The sequence below is a fragment of the Alligator sinensis genome, unplaced genomic scaffold, assembly GCF_000455745.1.
Source record: "Alligator sinensis unplaced genomic scaffold, ASM45574v1 scaffold410_1, whole genome shotgun sequence".
NCBI lineage: Eukaryota > Metazoa > Chordata > Crocodylia > Alligatoridae > Alligator > Alligator sinensis.
In genome coordinates this window covers 1,395,775-1,417,648 of record NW_005841972.1, presented here as the reverse complement: position 1 = coordinate 1,417,648, position 21,874 = coordinate 1,395,775, and the positions used below count along the sequence as shown (strand labels likewise).

Here is a 21,874-nt window from a genome sequence, read left to right as displayed (position 1 = left end):
GCTGCCAACAGTGCCGGCAGAATCTGTGGGAGCTCCCATTTAACCGCTCCTGCCACTGCCGTGCCCCTCCAGCCACTGGGGGTATGCATCGTTCATGGTGGGGAACCTCTGCCCTAGGCAACTTTACTCGTTTATTACTTAAGTTTTTGAGCAGTTAGTAAGGATTAAGAACACTTCCAACATGCACAATGACAGCAGGTGTTTTTTTTCACAGATTCACAGAAGTTTAGGGCTTGAAGGGACTTTGTGAGATAATCGGGTGCAGCCCCACCTGTTCTGGGCAGGAAAGACTGCTGTGGTCAAATAACCCCAGCAAGATGTATATCCAGTCTCTTTTTGAAGATCTCCAGGGTAGGTGCCTGCACCACCTCCACTGGGAGTCTATTCCAGAATCTGGTCTCACAAAAAGTGAAGAAGTTTTTCCTTATATCCAGTCTGAAACCTTCTAGGAGTATATGACCAATGCTCCTAGTTTTCCCTTGGGCCGCTTTGGTGAATAGTTGTTCGCCTAGCCCCTGATGCTGTCCCCTGATATTTGTAAGGTGCCACCAAATCCCCCCCAAAGTCTTCTCTTTTCTAGGCTGAACAGTCATATATCTGTCAGCCTTTGCTCGTATGGCTTGCTGTTCAGGCCTCTAATCATACAAGTGACTCTTCTCTGGACTATCTCAAGCTTCTCCACATCCTTCTTGAAGTGTGGCATGCAGAACTAGATGCAGTACTACAGCTGTGACTTCACCAGCGCCGAGTAGAGTGGGAGAATAACTTCCTTAGGTTTGCTTGAGATACATCAGTTGATGCATGCCTGTGTATTATTTGCTCTGCTAACTGTAGCATCAGACTGGTGGCTCATATTCATTTTATGGTCAATTATGACCCCCAGGTCCCTTTGGAAGTGGTCCTAGCTAGCATAGTACCACTGAGCCTGTAAGTTTGTGGTGGATTTTTCCTCCCCAGGTGGAGCACTTAGTGTTGAACAGCATCTGGTTCTGGTCCGCCCATCTAACTAATCTGTCTAGGTCTACCTGGATCGTCAGCCTATCCTGATGCATGGCCGCACTTCCCCAGAGCTTAGTGCCATCGGTGAACTTTGCCAGTGTGCTTTTCACCCCCACATCCAGGTCATTGATGTAGATGTTGAAAAGTACTGGTCCAAGTACCGAACCCTGGGAGACCCCACTGGCTACCTTCCAAGAGGTCGATACAGATCCATCTATAAGTGCTCTCTGGGTCCAATCCCACAGCCAGTTTCCCACCCACCTGACTGTTGAGTTGTTGAGCCCATAGTCCCCTAGTTTTACCTTGAGAGCCTCATGGGACACCAAGTCAAAAGTCTTCCTAAAGTCCAAATAAATGACATTGACCTCATCTCCCTTATCCAGGTGGTGAGTAACCTGGTTGCAGAAGGAGATTAGGTTAATCAGACATGACCTACCAGTGACAAAACCATGCTAGCTGTCATTCAGAATTTTGCCTGCTACTAGCTTATCACATATGGATTCCTTGAGAAATTTTTCAAGGATTTTTCCTAGGATTGAGGTCAGGTTCATCAGCCTGATGTTAAGGATCAGTTCCTTGCATCCTCTCTTTCCCCCCTTCTTGAAGATGGGCACAACACTGGCCCTCTTCCAGTCTTCTGGGACCTCTCCTGAGCACCACGAATTCTCAAAGAGGTTTGCCAGCAGTCCTCCGATGACTTTGGCTAGTTTGTTCAGCACTCTTGGATGGAGTTCATTCAGTCCTGCTGACTTATAGATATCTAGCCTCTCTAACTGCTCTTTTACCAGCTCTCCATTGACTGTTGGTAAGTGATCATCTGCGACTATTCTGTGTCGTATTTGCATTTGGCAGGCTATCACTCTTAGACTGGTGGAATACAGATGCAAAGTACTCGTTCAGGTGTTCAGTTTTCTCCTTGGTGTCAGTGATTAGATGTCCAGATGCATTGAGTGGTGGTCCCACACTTCCACTGGTTTTCCTCCTGTTACCTATGTACCGATAGAAGGGCTTCTTATTGTCCTTGATTTCGGTCACTAACCTGAATTCGGTCGCCACCTTTGCTTTTCTAATCTGCCCACTACAGGTGTGGGCCAATCTTATGTAGTTTTCCTTGGGGCCTATTTCTAGCTTCCATTGTTGATAAGTTTCCCTTTTCTTTTTCAGAAAATCTGTGACTTCCCTATTGAACCAAGATGACCTCCCAGCCCCTGTGCCACCTTTTTGTGTACAGGTACGGACAACATCTGTGCACTGAGGATCGTGCCCTTGAGGAACAACCACTGTTCGTCCACGCTTTCCCTGGGGTCCATGATCCCGTAGGGCATTTCTCACTAAAGCCCTTAGCTTATTTAAGTCAGCTTTTTTCAAGTCAAGAATTTGTACCTTACTGACAGATTTCCCAGCCCTACGACAGACAGTGAAAATGATAGTGTTGTGGTTGCTGTCACCTAGGTTACCCTCTATCATTAGATCACTCACCAAATCGTCCCCCTTTGGCCAAAACTAAATCTAGGAGGGCATTTCCTCTCGTCGGCTCGTATACTTCCTGAGACAGGTAGAGCTCATCAATACAAGTCGGGAATCTATGCGACCAGTCAGATCTGGCTGAGTGTTCTTCCCAGATGTTTGGGTAAAGTCACCCTAGACGACCATATCCTGTGCTCTTGCAGCCTCTTCCGGTTCTCTGGAGAATTCCAGATCTAGCTTCTCATCTTGATTTAGAGGTCTAATATACAGTTAGGTCCCTTTTGCCGTGTGTCAGGGGAGGGGTCGCTTTTCCCCGCACTCTGCACCAGCTCCTTCCCGGGCCAGGGCAGTCGCATGGTTCCAGGCCAGAAGCCCCTGCTGGGGTCTCCGGTTGGGGGGCAGGGCCAGGTGGGCCTTGCTGTTGCAGGAGCCCGCCAAGGATTCCCCTGGGTGCTAGTGCCCCTAGTTCCTGTCATTTTTTATAGGAACCAAGGACAGATAAATTTTAATTTTCAACATTTTTTTACGGGCCCTGTGGGCCAGATAGAATGGCATTGTGGGCCAGATCTGGCTCGCAGGCCGTATTTTGTCCACCCCTGGCCTAGATGCAATACCTGAGGTTACAGGAGAGTACCACCCACTCTGTGGGAGTAGTGGAAGCAGTATCTTTTTTAACAGGAGACGCAACGTTCTCTGAAAAAGACTTGCTCCACTCTAACCATCCTAGGAGCCACCCAAGCCACCTGGGAATTCAGCACCACCTCAGAAGAGAAACTTAGAGTAGTTCATAGAGGAGCAAATTGAAGTTGTAATTTCCATCAACCTTCTCTATCATTTGCATGTGCTCCATATTTTTACTGCATGAACAGGGAGCTCTGTGTTTTCGAATGTTCACTATTTTTCAGTATTTTATGCCACCAGGGTATCCTTTATTTTCAGTTGATAATATCAACTTTATCTGTGCAGATGTACTGACCAGACATGGGGTTTCTGGAGCCAGATAGGCGGCTGCTGTTCCTGAGCAACTCTAAACTTAAGAAGATGAAAGCAGAAGTGTGTCTTCCATGGTGTCTGTTCTAGGATCAGTTTGAAGCCATCAATGGAAGTGTAAAGGAGGCATCACGTTCAGTACAAAGGAATCAGTTCAACAGTAGACTGTTGTGAAAACAAACTGCCAAAGCACTGGAGCCCATGAAAAACTAATGCAGATCTAGATCCTCTACTTCATTGTCGTAATCTCAAGGAGCTTGTCTCTTGGTTAAGTAGATGTGATGTAGAGATATTGTGACAGGGTTCATGGGCTCTGTGTGCCTGAAATTGATAAAATTGGAGTGGGGGGGTTATATGATGGATAGAAAACATTTGACATTAGGTATCTATCTAATTCCTGTGGCAAGCGTATCACTGCTAATTCAAGGTTGAGAATATTAGTATGTTAGAAGAATTTTCTATGATGTTTCTCCTACAACATCATCTAGCTTCTACAGCTGAACAGTAAAATTTACTGCCACAAAATTCTCAGCCCTCCAGTGTTCCCATTTTCTCTTGTAGAGGATAGAGACCCTGTTGGTATGACAAGGTCTCTTCGTTATTGTCCAAGTTAAATAGGTTAAACATCACTAAGTTTCTGGAAGATTGAGATAGTATGTGAGGTGAGTTGTCACTGACTCATGTCTGACTTGCCTGGTTCCTGCTTTTTGTGGGGGCAGAGTGCTGTCTTGGGCCTGAAACCCCCCCCCAAAAAAAATTACTCCTATGGATAATATCAACTTAATTTTGCTTGCTGAGGAAGACTTTATCTATTGCCTTGCTAAGTAACAGCTAAACTGTGTTTATGAATTTAAAAAGCCATTGTTCTTACCTTATTGTCTTTATTATGTTTGACAACATTTTGCAGAGTCCAGGTTGTTGCTTCCTGGTGTCTTTCATTTGGTTGACAGGGTAGAAACACTCAAAATGGGACATTGAAACTTTGATGTGACAACGATCAGCAGGGGCAAGTAGAGCCCCTGAATTCTCTCAACTTCTTATGTAGAAAAGAACAGCAGAATCTTGATAGATCAGTCACAGATGGACACTTCCACTACCCTGAGTAAGACTGCCTGAAGGCCTATGAGGAACAGTCTGCTTTTAAATGTCCCAAGCAATGTGGCTTCCAGACCTTGCCCAGCTGATTCTCAATTTATCAAATTGTTTTTGTGCTGGAATGCAGCTTCTTAGTTTTTGAGAAACAGGTCATTTGTAATTCTCCCATCTAGCAAACAAGTGAACTAGAAAGACCAGAACTACTTTTCACCATGACATAGAAGGTTTCTAGACAAGGGAGTAATTTAGCAGCATCAAACGCAGCTCTGAGGATTTCCTGCTAAACATATATATGGAACACACACCTGAAAATGGCCTTCTGGGCCATCAAATTCATTTCCCTGAGTTTCCATGAAATTGTTTACCTAAGAAATCTCCAGATCACCATTTCAAATGTGTGTAATGGCAAGGGACAATAACTAACATCAATAATGCCCCATCGCATACACAGGTAAAACAGAGGAGCCCTGCCACTGCATGGTGGGGGAGCCCCTCATCCTAAATTTGCATGGGGGTGGGGACAGGTAGCTTCTGCTGCTCAGCAGCCTCCTGTTTATCATTTGTCTTTTTCTGTCCCCCACCCCTCCTTACCATCAGGGGCAGCTTTGCTCTGGCTTAGGCTGGGGTCCTTCCTGGGCACAGAGCAAATGGAAACTCTCCTGCCCAGCCAATCAGCAGTGCCATCACTGCTGAATTGCTGGACAGGGGCTGACAAGGTTCCTTGGGTGAATTCGATATCTTTTATTAGACCAGCCCAAATAGTTGGAGAAGTTATTAAGCAAGCTTTTGGGTTCAAAAACCCTTCGTCGGGCTAAGGAAGTTTCAGCAGTTGGTGTGTGCTCTTCCTGGATGGAATGAAAAGTAAACAAGCCAGGGGCTGGGCTGGGGAGTCAACACGGGTACAATCTAAACCCCTGGACAGGGGCTTCAAGTGGCCAGCTGTTTTCCGCCCCCCTGCAATCTGACCTATGCCCCAGCCACAATTTTCCCTACTATAGCAGTTGGCGGGGGGAAGGCTTATTTTTTAAGACACCCGCAGCCCCAGAATGAGCCACCTGTGGCTCTGTGCCACTGCTGGTGGGGTCACAAACCTACTGGCCAGAGGCTGCTCTCCAAGTTGCCAGGTTTCACTCCTGTAAATTGTTTCATTTGTATCCGCCAATATGGCTGGTTAATAGTCGGCCATTGGTATCAGCCAAGAAAATATTTATCAGTGCACCCCTAGTAATTATCTGGATCATTCTTCCTCCTTTTTAAGAATATAGCCATCCCATCGCATTTACTATTTTTCTAGTTATTAGCTAATATCACTAAATTGAAAGAATCGGTGAAGATTCAAGCTAAGAGTTGGTGTTTTGTGTGCTGAGTCCTTGAGTAATCTAGGTTAGGGATTATCTAGGTCTCCCAATTTTGTGACGCATGCATGGGCAGCTCCAGGATCACAGTGGATGGAGGGGGGAGGGAGTGCAGCCACACCTACCTTGGCTGTGTGGTGCATTCACAGCAAAGAGCTCAATGAGTGTGTGACAGACCACAAAGGGGGTTTAGCCACACCCTCTCACCATGACCCCGAATGCCAGTGAGCAATCTCTTCTGTATGCTCTGTGAGCGCTTAACTCCCCAACTGGTGACCCTGAGGAGTCCCTGCTTTCACAGTCCATACCACTACTGCCATCCATTCCCACTTTTCCTCTGCCACCGAATTCAGAGAAGGAAGACTGACCAGCAGTTGCACTCACCCCAGGCTGAGCTCTGGAGTTATGTGAAAACAGGCTTCAACCAGACTCCATGCTGACAAGCTGGTAACACCTCCAGTTCCACCTCCCACCCAGATATTTTCCCTGGACACGTGCAATCTGTTTTGCTTTCTCCTCAGGTATGGAAGAGAATCAACAGGAGCCATTGTACATGACAAGAATAGTTCCACTTCCTGGGGCTTGAGGGGACAGGGCAGGGGAATGTCTTTGAAAAGGTAAAACTAAGGACATGTTAAACTTGTTGCATTTAAAATTAAAGCCTAAGTGTTGATTGGCTGAGGGCTGGACAGGTGCCCCAAGTCTTACTGCAAAATAGCCCGTTAAGTGGCAATTCAGGCTTTTCCGAGTACAGCCGCTTAGCTCTGTTTCTGTTTTAACGTGTTTGCTTTGTTTATTTTGCTAATCACATTCTTTGAGACTAGTGGTGTTGGATGTTAACTAGTAGGCCTGTGGATTATTGCTCTCTGCAGTCCCTGACTGACCATAAAATGATCATGTAGTTGGAATCTGAGGAATTTTATGCCCAGTCCCCAAAATTGCATGTCCTGCCTTGCCTGATGTGAATGGTAGGACGTACAGTTTTGGGAATCGGATGTAACATTTCTCAGAGCCCAATTTAATGACTTCTGATGCAGGGAGCCCAGCATGGGAGACCCATCCCCCATGACTGGGACTATTTAACATGTTAAATGTGCCATAAATACAACATCTGCCAGGGCCCTGTCACAAACTGGTGACCAAAGCTATAGAAGTGGGAATTGGCAACTCTCTCCATACAGGTTTATACATATGCAAATGGACATGCTCTCTCAAGTTGAGCAGAGAAGGCCAAAAACACTTGAGCTGCATGAGCTCTAATTTCTACGTGTACCTCATAACCAGCATCCCTTACCACTTTATGAGGATACGTCTTCATGGAGCTATGATGATCTTGTTCCATGATTGCAGACTCTAGACAGTGCAGAGTGTCATTTGGGTGGAGAGACTCACTATCTGCCTGTGCTGTCACTCCCACGCCCATGCCTGTGTTCCTCGTTAAATTGAGAGTGATGATGCTGAGCTCTCCCCTGGTTAGGTGAAAGTAAGTTAAGATGCTTGCATAAATGTACTACCATCCATACACATTATTATTCAGAAGTGATGGCGAGATACCAGCTATAGATAACATAGATATATGGAGCATCAAGGCAGCATTCTGTCACTATCATGATAATTCACTAGGCCACCAACAGAAATTTGAGCCAGAGCTTCCTTGGCAGAGCAGATGTGGAGAAATCTGAAATGGGGCTGTATCCACGAACATGGCCTTTCACCTCATCTCAGAAAGAAAAGGCCTTGATTTTAACTAGTATTTTGTGGGCTCATCTACAGGAGACATGTTACTGTTGCCATAGAGCTAATTACTGTACAGTAAGCATCTGCATCTGAATATGCAGATGCTTACTGTGCAATAATTGGTTTTAATTGCGAGTAAATTTGCTACCTGCAAATGCAAGCAGCAAATTTACTTGAGATTACTCATTGTGCAGTAGTGCACGTGTAGACGCCTGACCCTCTCAGTTAACTGGGCAGCAGGGGCACAGGAAATTGCTACCTGCCCATGGGAGCAGCCTGCTGCCAGGGCAGGCTCTGCCACCAGAGCCTGGGTGGGGACAATGTCCCCCTGCCCTGGCAGCAGGGATCTCCCAGCCTTCACTCCACAATCATGGGGCCAGAGCTGGGAGACCCTTATCTTCCAGCTGGAGATCAGGGGGCTGGGACTTGGAGAGTGTTATCTCTCAGCTCCAGTCCCCTGGTCATCAATGCCAGCCCCACAACCGTGCAGCTGATGCTTGGAGAAAAGGATCTCTCAGCCCAGGCCCCATCACTGGGGCTCAGGCTGGGAGATAAGGATCACCAACCCCCAGCTTTGTGATCACAGAGCTGCCCCTGGGACATAAGGACCTCCTGGCCCCCCAACCATGGAGCTGCTGCTGGGAGATAAGGATCTCCCAACCCCGGTCCTTGTGAGTGTGGAGCTGGTTCTGGGAGATAAGGATCTCTCACTCTGGGCCCGGCAATCACAGAGCGGGGGCTGGGAGCTCCCTGCTGCCTGGCCAGGGAGACATTGTCCCCATCCAGGCTCTGGTGGCTGAGCCTGCCCAGGCAGCAGGCAGGAAACAACTGTCTCCTGGCCCCTGAGCTAGCACCTATGGCAGGGGGGGGCAAAATGTGGCCCGGGGGATGGATGCAGGCCACCAGGCCGTTCTATCTGGCCCGCAGAGCCCCTAAAAAATTTAGAAAATTAATATTTATGTGCCCTGGGCTGCCTGTCATGCAGCCCTTGATGGTTTGCCAAAACTCAGTAAGTGGCTCCCTGCCCAAAATAATTGCCCACCCCTGACCTAGGGGGATCCTAGAGCTCCCCCTGGCTACTGCAGGTGCCCATTGCAAGGCCGCAGGGAGTGGGAGAAGTCTGTTGCTAGGAGTAGCAAATCTGCTCCTGCGTTCCCTGCATGTGTGGATGCATGTCCAGGAAGAGTAAACTGCTCCCAGATTATTAGCATATGTAGATGTACCCTGTGTGACAAAAACATTACCTTGTCAAATCCAGACTCCAGAGCCTTTCAAAAGTTAAGGTGCAAAGCATATGCTGTTGCATGAGCTGAGCTGCAAACCAGTTCAACTATTCCAACAGGTATGGAAGCCATACAATCCCAAGCTGACTGTCACAACTTATTATTCAACCAGTCAGTGTGGTAGAGGAGATATCTTTTATTAGAGCAACTAGACAGTTGCAAAAAAAATTCTTTATTTGCAAGCTTTCGGACACGCATGCCCTTCCTCAGGCATAGGAGAATGCAGATTGTAAAGCTTCTCCCAGATAGAAATGAAAATTCATATTGTACAAGAGAGCTTGAGTGTGATGTAAGTTTTCCTTGCTGGAAAAGTTCATTTTATGCAAATTAAGCTTAGGTAAAAGTTGGAGTTTATTATTATTATTATTAACATGTATATTTAAACTGTTCAGAGCACCAGTCCTCCTTATTGCAGTGGTCATGGTCTGACCACCAGCATTCAGTTCAGGTAGCAAGCATTCCATTTGTGTTATCTTTGCTCTGAGATACTTGTACCAGATGTAAAAAGCACAATTCATCCCAAACTCAGGTTGGACCTGAAGCAAATACCTGTAGAGGCAGAGGGTGAGCCAAGATAGAGCTAGAAGCATTGTCCAGCCCATTATCAATAATGCAAAACAGATAAAGGATATGGCTTAGAATGCTAAAAAGACTTGAACGTTGCTATGTACCAGCTACCTTTCCGGTGTTTTGCCAGCTAGTGGAATCCACAGTCTTGAGTTAGGTGCCCAGCTGCTCTGTTCAGTGTGGGGCGATAGTGAGGTACCTTAAAATAAGGATCCATAAACAGCCAGCATACAGAGAAGGAAGTATTTTGAGGCAGCCAACAGAAAGCATAGAGAAGAGGGCATATCTCAAGTGCTGCCTTTGGCCTTTAGGTGGCTTTCTCTGATCAGTATTTATCATCCTGGAGCATGGGTGGATCCAGAATTTTGGAACGGAGGGTACAAGAGCAGCGATCGCTGCAGGAGTGGCTGCACCCTGACTCCCAGCCTCCCTCACCCACATCATGGCAGGCAGACTGCACTGCAGGAGTGGAGGACTTCTTTTTAAATTCATCAAGCAGGCAAGAAACTCCCCCCCCCCCCCCGCGGGGGGTTTTTTTTTAAAAACCTCAAGCGGGGAAGAAACCCCCCCCCCCCTCCGGCTTCCTTTCTGTGCTCAGCAGCATGGTCCCTCCTATCCTTTTCCCACCCCACTTCCCCACTTGCTACTGCCCCTGTCCCCAGCTGACCCAGAGACAGAGCGGGAAGCTCCCGGAGACACTCCTGTCCTGCTCCAGCCTAGCTGCACGTAGAGCTGGGTTCAGCCAGGGATAGCAGTAACAGAAGGCAGGTTCTCTTCTCCTGTTCCTGCTCCCCACACTGGCAGGGAGGAAGAACCTATCCACTGTGTGCATCTACATGAGACATTTACTGTGCGTTGGCCTAGTAACAATGCACAGTAGTGTGCCATGGCAAAAACTGTGCTAATAGCCTACTGTGCCATGTTATTAGGCTAATGTACAGTGAGCATCACTAAATAACCATGCGCCAGTGGTACTGTGTAGTGACTTTAGGTACTGCACATTTAGTTAGTACTTTATTAAGGAAGTAGTAAACTAAATGTGCAGTATCTAAGGGGTATATAGCCAGTCCCTCTGATACCACCAAATTTGCACTGAGGAGAACATTCATGATTATCACCTCACAAATCTCAAAAGGGCTTTCACTCAACAAGGACACTGCTCCGGAGAGAGAGATTACACTTTTGAAAGAGCCACCTGGATACCACATGAAGAATTGCTGCAGTGCAGAAAGAAAATGCCCATGAATCACACACCATTAGTTATGACATGATGTGGAACCTATACGGGAAATCCTCAAATAATTGAAACCCATACTAGAAGAAGACCCAATTCTTATAAAGAGATCTTCCCAGAACCACCCATCCTATCCTTTAAACAAGCACTAAACCTCGACAACCTCGTCACCAAAAGCAAACTTTCTACGGCCCGAAACACACCAAATGGATCCAGACCATGCCAAGACAAGAAATGTAAAACCTGCCAACAAATCTCCACCAACCCCACCATAACTACACCCCACAACAGAGCCATCAACATTCCTGGATCTTACACCTGCACATCCAGAAATGCAATATAATTCAGCGTACCAAATGCCCTGATGTAAAAATATGTTTTCAGCCTGTAAGGAGGTGGGCAGTGGTGTCCTGCAGGGTTCGGTCCTTGGACCGGTGTTATTTAATATCTTCATCAGTGATTTGGACGAGGGTGTGGAGAGCACCCTGTCCAAGTTTGACCATGACACCACATTATGGGGCAGAGTTAACACACTGGAGGGCAAGGAGCAGATACAAGCTGATCTGGACAGCTTGGATCGATGGGCAGAACGAAACGATGCAATTCAACGAAGACAAATGCAAGGTATTCCACCTAGGAAGGAGGAATCCCCAGCACACCTATAGGTTGGGGTATGACCTCCTCAGCAGCTAAAAGGGATCTGGGAGTCATAGTTGACTCCAAGATGAACATGAGCCGGCAGTGTAATTAAGCCATCAACAAAGCCAGTTGCATCTTATCGTGCATTAGCAGATGCATGACCAACAGATTGAGGGAGGTGATGCTCCCCTTCTATGAGGCATTGGTCAGTCTGCAGTTGGAGTACTGTGTCCAGTTTTGGGCACCACACTTAAAGAGGGATGTGAAGAATCTGGAGAGGGTTCAGAGGAGGGCCACTCATATGATTAGTGGCATCTGTGCAAGATCTTACGAGGGGAGGTTGAGGGATCTGGATCTCTTCATCCTTCACAAGAGATGTCTGAGGGGAGACCTTGTAGCTGCCTATAAGTTTATCAAGGGAGGACAACAGAGAATTGGAGATGTGCTGTTTACCAGGGCACCCCTAGGAGTAACTAGGAACAATGGGAACAAACTAGTGGAGAGTAGATTCAGGTTAGACATTAGGATGAAATTTTTCACAGTAGAGGTGGCCAGAATCTGGAATGGGCTGCAAGAGAGGTGGTACTATCACCCAACTTGGAGGTCTTAAAGAGGAGGCTAGATAGGCACCTGGCTGGGGTCATCTGACCTCAGTCCTCTTTCCTGCCTGGCACAGGGAGTCGGACATGATGATCCTTCGTGGTCCCTTCCGACTCTACAATCTATGTAGGAGAAAACAAACAACTGTGTACCAGAATGAACACACACCGAAAATCTATGAAAGACAAGAATATCCAGTTACCTGTGGGGGTACATTTCTTACAAGATAACCACTCTCTCCAATCTCTAATTCTAGATCTAATTCTCAAAGGGAATTTTCAAAACACCTTTTGCAGATGAGCCTATGAACTTCACTTCGTCAACCTCCTGGATACAAAAAATCATGGATTAAATATAGACACTAAATATATGGCACATTTTAACCCGTCTAATATCTGATACCCCAGGTAACCTCTTTACTATTTACCAGCTACATTTTATCACCAGGTAAATATTCCCTTCTCCCACCTGTCTCACCCATTGTCTACCACAATTTGCATTTTAACTGACTGGCATTCTTGCATACTGGCTTCTTTCCCACCCAGGAGGAGCACAAAACAACTGCAGATACTTCCTCTGCCTGAAGAAAGGTGTTTGTACCCAAAAGCTTGCAAAGAAGAATTTTTCCAACTATTTATGTTGGTCTAATAAAAGATTAGATTTACCCAAAGAACCTTGTCTGCCAGTATCTAAGGCACATTCATGAACATGTAGATTTGCCCACTGTTGCTGTTGTCCTTGGCTGAGTCTGCCTGCTGCAGGATTGAGGGCCGGGGGGGAGCTCCAAAGCCGCCCCTGCCAGGCAGCACATGCAGCCAAAGACAGTGGCAGTGGTGGGCAGGGGAGGGGGGAAAGGAGGCATCATTGAGCTTGGAGGGAAAGGGATGGGGGGAATGTTTACTTGCTTCAGTGACAAATAAAGTCCCTGGCTGCTCTTTCTGCAGTGTGGTTGACTGAAAGGGAATATGGATATATCACTGTGTGCTTCCCCCCCACCCCAATCTGCCCCTGTTCTGGAGTCAGTCATGTGTCTAAGCCAAAATAATAAAGCTCAAGAGGAAGTAGCATCCTTTTGCCGCCCACCCACCCCTTTTATCATACCGTCTAGCGCTTAGAGTACTTGCCCATGATGCAGGAGACCCAGGTTAAAGTATCTCCTCTGCTTGATGGGATTTGAATTCACATTTCCTATCTCCCATCTGAATGGCACCTGTATGAGACTAACATATTCTGGAATATGACTCTTTCGATGTCTCATATTGAAACTATTCTATTTTGTATGACATAATTGTTCATTGGATCATAGAGAGTGTGCATATGCATGAATGCAATGTTGTGGTTCAAATACAATCGAACCCTGAGCTATGTGAGGGATACGTTCCTGAAAAACACCGTGTAAATTGAAACTCTGTAACTCAAGGCATTAAGTCAAAGGAAAACAGGGGGATAGGGACCTGGGACCAAGATTTGATAACATTATTTCATAATAAAAGGATATTTAAACACAAAATAATTGAATTGATAGCCTTATTAAAACCTTTACTCCCGGCTATGTGCTCATACAGAGACAAAGCTTTAGCCCTAATTGCTGCGTCGTCAACTGCTCCTTTTGTATTGGTCCTTCCTTGATCCAAAGGTTAAGGAGTTTCTCAACCATATCTAAATGGGGAATTCTAGTCACCAACGACACTCTGGAACTCACAGGGGTTGTCGTTTTCAGTCTCTAATTTTTTGCTCACTTTTTTTAAGTGGTACACACAGCCGATTCACTTAAACTGTAATGGCGAGCAATTGATGCAGCACTATTGCCTTCTCTTAATTTATCAAGGATTTCTATTTTCTGGGCCAGGGTGATAGACTTATGTGTGCTTTTGGGCACAACATCAAAGGCTTTCTTTGACGCCATTTTCACAAATATTCAGGGGTTACCGTAAACAAAAATGATGGACAATCTTGGAGGAGACGACAAGTGATGCTAACGCTATGTAAGCAGACTCCAAACTAACAACCGCTCTACCGTAAATGTGAAGCAGGGTAGCGCATAAGTTGAAACATGGTCACGTTATATAAAGCGTGTATACACGAATCAGTGTAACTTGAAACTGTGTAACTGGGGGTCCGACTGTACTTGCCTGAGGAAGATAACCTCGTTCTAGTCCTTTCTCTTACACTTGATATCTGAATAGCTGCTATTCAGATTTCCAGCAGTTATAATTAACTGCAGGTGACATGTTGTACACCTGTTCTGTGACAGGAAAGTACTCTTAAAATCACTTTTCTTCTGTGACTATACATACATCCCTCCTCCTTTTCCCTCTGACACACACTAGATGCATCTACATGTGCACTTGATCCAGGAGCAATTTCCTTGCTAATAAACTACTCATGAGTAAAAGCTCCTGAGTAAGCATCTACCACAGATTTTCTGCAAGCAACAGCAAACTGCTCCTGCTTCCTGGGGTCCTACAATGGGCCCCTACTGCCACCAGGGGGAGCTGGAGGCTTTAGTGGCAGCTGCCTGCAGCCAGAGGCTATCTTTAAAAGGCAACCCTACTCCTTGGCCAGCCACTTTTCTGGCAGAAGCAGCCTGCACAGTGCAGGGACAGCACGCAGCAGCTCTGTTGCTGCAGCCTCTGTCTCCCTGCGCCATGACTGCCCCAACCCCGGCCCCTGGCAGCAACGGCTAGTGCCTCAGGCTCCTGCCAACCACCTTACTGGACCTGCTGGTCCACCACGGTGACCGCCATCTGGCCCAAAGCACTCTGGGCCCTGCTGGCTTCCTCAAGTGCAGAGACCACCTGGCTGGCCTCACTGCGCCTTCCCAGGCCCCCCCACCGCCATGCAGCTGCTGCCTGGACTCTGCCCTGCTGGCTGGACTCTGGTGGGGGCAGCAGTGACATGCTCCTAGGCACCACCCCCAGGCCCATCCACACTCTCCTGGCCCTTCAGCCCTGCTACCTCTGGTCCCACCTGGCTAGACAGGACTGGTGACTGCACATTGTCCAGGCTACCTGGGACAATGAGCAGTGGCTGAAGGCATTCTGCATAGATTTCACAGACGTTAGGGCTGGAAGGGACCTCGGAAGGTCATCGAGTCCAGCCCCCTGCCCCAGGGGCAGGAAGTCAGCTGGGGTCATAGGATCCCAGCAAGATAAGCATCCAATCGTCTCTTGAAGGAGTTCAAAGTAGGCGCTTGCACCACGTCCAGCGGCAGTCTATTCCAAAACTTGGGGGCTCGGACAGTAAAGAAGTTCTTCCTTAAGTCCAGCCTGAAATGGTCATGGAAGAGTTTGTGACCGTTCAACCTTGTCATCCCTTGGGGCCCTCTGGTGAAAAGACGTTCCTCCAGATCCTGGTGAGCAGCCCTAATAAACTTATAGGTGGCCACCAGATCACCCCTGAGCCTGCGCATTTCCAGGCTGAAGAGACCCATAGCTCTCAGCCTCTCATCATAAGGTCTGTTTTCCTGACCCTTGATCATGCGTGTAGCTCTCCTCTGTAGTTTCTCAAGCTTCTCCACATCCTTTTTGAATTGTGGAGCCCAAAACTGGATGCAGTACTCCAGCTGCAGCCTCACCAAGGCCGAGTACAACAGGAGAACAACGTCCTGGGATTTGCTTGAGAAGCATCTATGGATGCAAGCCAGCGTTTTGCTCGCTTTACTAGCTGCAGCATCACATTTAAGGCTCATGTTCATCTTGCAGTCAATCATGACCCCCAAGTCCCTTTTGCCCATAGTGCTAGCCAGCATAGCACTGCCAAGATAGCATGCTGCAGGTTTTTCTTCTCAAGGTGGAGAACCTTGCATTTTTCAGTGTTAGACACCATCAGGTTCTCGTCCGCCCATTTCCTGAGCCTGTCCAGGTCAGCCTGGATCACCCTCCTGTCCTCAGGTGTGGACACTTTACCCCAGAGTTTGGTTTTGTCAGCGAACTTGGCCAGTCCGCTTCTGACACCAATGTTTACATCATTAATGAAGATGTTGAATAGTGTAGGCCCAAGGACAGAGCCTTGAGGGACCCCACTGGTCACAGGGCACCACAATGATTGACTTCCGTCAACCACCACCGGAGCCAATTCCCCAGCCAGCAGATTGTGGTGAGGCCAAGGCCGCAGTTAGCCAGTTTTGCTAAGAGTTGATCATGGGATACCAGATCAAAGGCTTTTTTTAAAGTCAAGATATATGACATCAATCTCATCTCCCTTGTCCAGGTGATAGGTCACCTGATTGTAAAAGGAAATAAGATTGGTCAAGCAAGATCTACCCGCAACAAACCCGTACTGGTTATCCCTCAGGATGCTGCCATCGACCAGTCTGTTAAGAATGGCCTCTTTGATAATCTTTTCTAAGACCTTCCCTGGGATAGGGGTCAGGCTGATGGGCCTGTAGTTTGCTGGATCCACTTTCCTCCCTTTCTTAGAGGCCACATTGGCCTTCTTCCAGTCTTCGGGCACTTCACCAGAGCCTCAGGAGTTCTCGAAGATCCGTGCCAGGGGTTGAGCTATGATGCTAGCCAGCTCCTTGAGTGCCCTGGGGTGTAAACGGTCAGGGCCAGCTGACTTGAAGGTATCCAGCCTCTCAAGGTGTTCCTTCACAAGGTCAGCATTGATAGAGGGTAAGGAATCTCCCTCACCCAGGCATCCCTGTCCCATAATGGGCAGGGGCGTCCCGTGGGACTGGTGAAAGACTGACGCAAACTACCCATTTAGCAAGTTGGCTTTTTCCTGGGCGTTAGTTGTCAGTTGTCCCATCTGATTTAGCAGGGGTCCAATGTTGCCCTTGCTTTTCCTCTGGCTCCCCACATATCTAAAAAAAGATCTTTTTATTGTCCTTGATACCTGTAGCTGGTTGTCGTTCTGTCGCAGCCTTGGCTTTCCTGGTTCGCTGTGGGTCCAGACCAGTGCAAAATATTCCTCCTTGGAGTTGGATCCAGTCCTCCATCCTTTGTAGGTCTGTCATTTTAGACCTTCCTGAATCTCCTTGAACAGACACCATGATGCAGTAGCCCCTCCCCATAGACATCTGACTGGCCATTGCCCTGCTGAAGCTGGTCATGCCTGCCAGCCTCCACTACATCGGCCACCTCTTTGGCATGGGTAAGGCCACCACTGGGGAGGCCATCCTGGAGGTATGCAGTGCTCTCCAGGATGTTCTGGGGCACACTGCTCCATGTGCATGAGCCCCTGGTGGTGGTGCGGTTCTGTACCCTGGGAGTCGCCTAGTGCATCAGGGCCCTGGACGGGACCCACATCCCCCTCACCTGCCCACCCCAGGGTGACTGCCCCTACTACAGCCAATGGAGCTTCCACTCTGTCGTGCTCCAGGCCATCATCGACCAGTGCAGCACCTTCACAAATGTGAGTGCTGCCTGGGTTGGCACTGCCCACAATGCCCACATCTTCCACAACTCTGCCCTGCCAACCCTGGTGCAGAGTGGACGCTTTGTGCTGAGGGTTCTGGACCTCCAGCTGGGTGCCATGGTGGTCCCGACCCTCTTCACTGGGGACCCCACCTACCTGCTCCTCCCCTAGCTCATGCAGCCCTACACTGGCCAGCTGGACCCCCCCTAGGCATACTTCAACTAGTGCCTGGGCACCTCCTGGAGTGCACCTTTGACCACCTGAAGGGATGCTGGCACACCCTCACTGCCCACCTTGAGTTTGCCAAGGCCAGTATCCCCCGGGTCATTGTCACAGCCTGCATATGCCTAAAATCTGCAAGGCTTGGGGGGGACCAATTTCACAAGACCTGGATGGAGGCAGCACAGCGGGTGGAGGACTCCTGGCACTGGGAGTACCAGCTGCAGCAGCAGTGACAGTGGCAGACACCCCCTGCTGAGCCTCTGGGCAAGCCACACACCTGCCAGTAGGGGCTAGGGCACTGGGTTCAAGAAGCACTGACTGACCACATGCTCCTGTACTCCACGCTGTAGCCCGCCTGGATAGCTGCCCATGGACTCCTACCCCACCACCCACCCCCAGCACCATGCACACTGCAGATAGTTCTATGAAAAACACTTTATTGCCCTCACAACAAACACACCCGCTTTCCCTCCCTCCTCAACAACAAAGCACATCCTTGCTACCTCCCCAACATGAGCCCCTGCACCACCCACCCTTTCCACCAATTAAACATCCTCTTCCCTGTGCAAACTATTTACAATGTGGTTTGTGTGCCCTCCCATGGTTGGAGGGGCATGGGGTGGCAGCACTTAGTAGGCAGAGACCAGGGACAGGTGGCCAGCACCCTGGCCTCTGGCCATTCCCCCACGGGTACTCGTACTGCAACAAGCCTGGCGGGTGGGGGCTCACCCAGGGGTGATCTCCAGATGCAGGTGGCTCTCCCTCTGGTAGCCAGTGTCCAGGGTCAGCAGGGCCCGTGCGTGGCCCTAGTCCTGCTGCAGGCAGCTCCTGCTCCATGGCCATGTGAACCCAGGGTGAGCAGCAAGGATAGGCCCAGACAGGGTGCTGGGTGGTGGACCCAGGGCTAAGGCAGGGGCACCTTGCTGGTGGAGGCAGCACTGGACCTCTACTCAGGCCCATGAAGGGGCCTGCTGCTGGGCAGCGGGTGCTTGCGGGGGGGTAGTCAGGGCTGCAGTTAGGGGCAGGGCAGTGGGCAGTAGGAAGGCAACCACCAGGGTCAGGACAGTGTTCAGCACCCAGCAATCCTTCATCATCTCCACTGCCCTGGACATGAGCTCAGCCTGCTGCTCCAGGGTCTCCATGCGCCACACCTCCAGGGCCAGGAGCTATGCCATAAACTCCTGGTCCGCCCAGCCCCATGCCTTCTCATGCTGGTTCAGCACATCCTTGTTGGCGACATACTCCACCCACCATACATGCATCTGTCAGCTGGTCCTCCCAGGCCATCACCAGCCTGTCCAGATGGAGTCTGGTCCTGAGTCCTCCTCCAGGCCCCGGCCAAGGGCGGCAGTGACCCTGACAGTGCCTCCCAGCTGTCAACTGCAGCCTCCCCTGCAGCTGCAGGACTCGCAGAGCCATGAGAAAAAAACTGTTTATGAAAGTTTGCAATATTTATGAGATAAGATGCCCTGTACAGGGGAGCTGTACACTGCCTGGCCTCAGATTGGGGGTCGTGCATCCACTGGTGCCCATGGACCATGGTAAGTCGGGCAGGCAGGCCTGGGCCAGGCAGCAGCCAACTAAGCCCCCTCCCATCCCTGCTCACTCCTCAGGGACTGGTCAGCTGGACACAGGCAACCTGCCTCCTCTGCCTTCTTCCCAAGCTGGGCCAGTCCAGGCTCCTGGCAGCACCTGCTGTCGCAGCATCAGACCCCTCTCCCCTGTTGGCTTAGAAATGGTATCTAAAGGTTTGTCTTTTGGGAATTGACTTGTAGGTACATAGATATATATGCATTTAGAATGATTCAAGATGGACAGCAGGGGTTAATTGATTTCTAAGAAACTTGGGTCTCACATACAAAGTTTCTCACAATCCTGAAGGTGGATGGGCTGTCTAATACAACAGGGCCAATGGATTAACACATAGTTTGAGAACTGAGGGGGTGTGCCATAAGATGAGATCACAGCCTTCAAGGCAGACAGACTGTCTAACAAAACAAGGACATATAGTCTAGAAAACAGTCTGGGAATTGGGAGCATATACCATAGTGTCCCATAACATGAGATAAAGTGACACCAGCTGCAAGGCCCCAGAGCAGGAGTGGGGCCTGAGTCCCGGTTTTGGGGAAAAGACCAATTAGTGTTATACAAATAAACTTTCTGCCTATTGCTTTTAATCTTATGTATTTTCTTGAGTTTTGCATTGCCTTAAGAAACTCCATTTTTGTATTGCTCTGTAGCTTGACATAAGTGTTAGACCGTTGTATGCTGTATGTGTGAGAGAATAGGTTAGAGTGTGTCTGTGGAAAAGGAAAACATCAGCTGGCAACTGGCTGAAGAATGCAGACAGATAAAAGACTACACAAGAAGAATCTGCCCCAGAACAGCGAGAGAACAATGGCAACTGACCTTCAAGGAAGAACACGATGATAACACAGCAAAAGCCCAGAGGACTGGGTGAATTGACCAGGCTATAAAAGATGGGGTGAGACGTATCGATTTTGGGTCTTGTTCTGCATGTCATCCTGGAGCATTGGTTCATTTGACGAGATGGACTGGCAGGAGCCCAGCTCCTACTCATGATCAACTTGGCTGGTCACTAAGTTGATTTAAGCACTGATAAGACTGGTATACATTACCAGCGCAGAACAGAAATTGGGGTATGAATGTGGTGGTGGGGGGGGGGTACTTAGTAAACGCGGTATCTTGCCTTATCCTCCCTCATAAGGTCTTGCTTGTGATTTGAGCAATTGGCAATTTGTGTAACATTTGGAGAAAGCCCGAAAAGACCATATTAGTATGTGTGCGTGTGATGAGCTTGGATTGTGTTGATGACACAGTATGTGGATATGTGACCACAAAGAGACAACCAACCAGAGATAGCCACAGATCAAGAGTCATCAAGAGGGAAACAGAATACAAAAGCAAAGACTTGAGAGTAACAAAGGGTCCCTCCCTTTGTCCCATCCCTCCCTGTTCCTTCTCGTCCCTCCCTGCCTCCCCGTCCTCCCTCCCCATCTCCATCCCTGTCCTCTGGGAAGGGTCCCCGATACCACCATGGACAGAGGGCATACCACCAGCCCTTCTCATGCACCCCACTGGAGGGGGTGTGTGTCCTTGTCATCCTACCTCCATACGGCTGACATCTGACACCTAAGAGAAAGAGTCTCAGAGTGAAGCCTGTGTCCTGGCCAGATGTACTTTGACGGTGATGACAGCCCTAGGATTTGGTACATATATATAATTGCTTGATTCTTTGTATTGCTTCTCTTCTGTTATCACTGTGTATTAATAAATTTGCTTATTATCGAATGGAAAGGTTGTGGTTGGTGTGAGGGTGGGACCAGGTTGGTGTCCCCCCTCCCTCCTCGGAACAAGGCCTCTGGATCCTAAATCTATAGCCAACATCACCACCCTTCTCCTTCTGTAGGCCAGCCTGTCTCCTGTGCTGCCAAGCCCATGATATTTGGGATGGGGAGGGTGTGGGGCTCCCAGATGACTAGGACGCAGAACTGCCTGCAACCTTGCCCTTCCCACAGGGGGCCTCTCCAGGGAGATGTCCCGGGGCTAGCCCCCCTTCTCCCCCCGACAGCTGGTCCGCACCCTTAGCATACCCCTGCTGCATGTATCCCAGGTGCAGGGTGAGGAGCTGTTTCGGTGGACTGAGGGTGCCCGGCCCACTATGCCCTGCTGATGGGCAGGGATCGCCAGGGATGTGGGTTTTTTGTTTCCCATGGGAAAACAGAGAAAACCAAAGATTTCCCATTTTTATCAGAGAAAACATAGATTTCTCCTTTTAGCAGAGAAACCCATGGATTCTCCACTTTTGCAAACAGCGCTGCAGGCTGGTTGAGCTCCAGCCTGCAAGAGCTGTTTGCAAACAGGCAGGAAACCCTGAGCCCTGCCTAAAGGGGGAGGGAGAAGGGGGGGCCTGAGGCTCTCAGTCAGCCATAGCTCGGGGCTCAGCTCAGCCTTACTCTTTGTTCCTGGAGCCTGTGTGGTAAATGGAGCTTGCACAGGGCTGGGGGGGCCCTCTGACAGGGCTGGGGGGTTGCAAGTCATGGCTGGGGGAGGCACCAGCAGAGCTGGGGGAAAGCCAGGAGCTAGCCCCAGCCCTGCCCCCACCCAAGCAGGTAGCAGCAGTGGGGGAGCCAGCTTCATGCTGCTTCTGCTGCAGCGACCTGCTGTTGGGGGCAGGGACCTGAAGACTTGGGTCCCTGGCCCCATAGCCCTGGCAGCTTGGGGCCCACTCTGGCATGGCTGGGGGGCAGGGGCTGTGGGTGGGGGGGCCAAGAGGCACAGGTAGGGCAGGGGAGCTGTTGTGG

General features: G+C 49.1%; 2 protein-coding genes across 3 annotated transcripts in view; one reads left to right on the top strand and one right to left on the bottom strand.

Annotated features, from left to right (window-relative positions):
- Positions 1-5,302, top strand: part of SNRNP25 (small nuclear ribonucleoprotein U11/U12 subunit 25) — a 16,814-nt gene extending 11,512 nt beyond the window's left edge. The window contains exons 5-6 of the mRNA XM_006020879.3: positions 2,164-2,230; positions 3,433-5,302. Of these exons, the coding sequence (XP_006020941.1) occupies positions 2,164-2,230; positions 3,433-3,441 (76 nt within the window). The 3' untranslated portion in view covers positions 3,442-5,302. The remainder of the gene's footprint in view (positions 1-2,163; positions 2,231-3,432) is intronic.
- Positions 5,303-5,498: 196 nt separating this feature from the next.
- Positions 5,499-21,874, bottom strand: part of RHBDF1 (rhomboid 5 homolog 1) — a 166,741-nt gene continuing 150,365 nt past the window's right edge. The window contains exon 17 of one of the 2 annotated variants that reach the window (XM_025200639.1): positions 5,499-7,375. In XM_025200639.1, the coding sequence (XP_025056424.1) occupies positions 7,298-7,375 (78 nt within the window). In that variant the 3' untranslated portion in view covers positions 5,499-7,297. Of the gene's footprint in view, positions 7,376-17,638; positions 19,278-21,874 lie in introns of those variants that run through there. The other variant, XM_025200638.1, reaches the window with a different exon arrangement.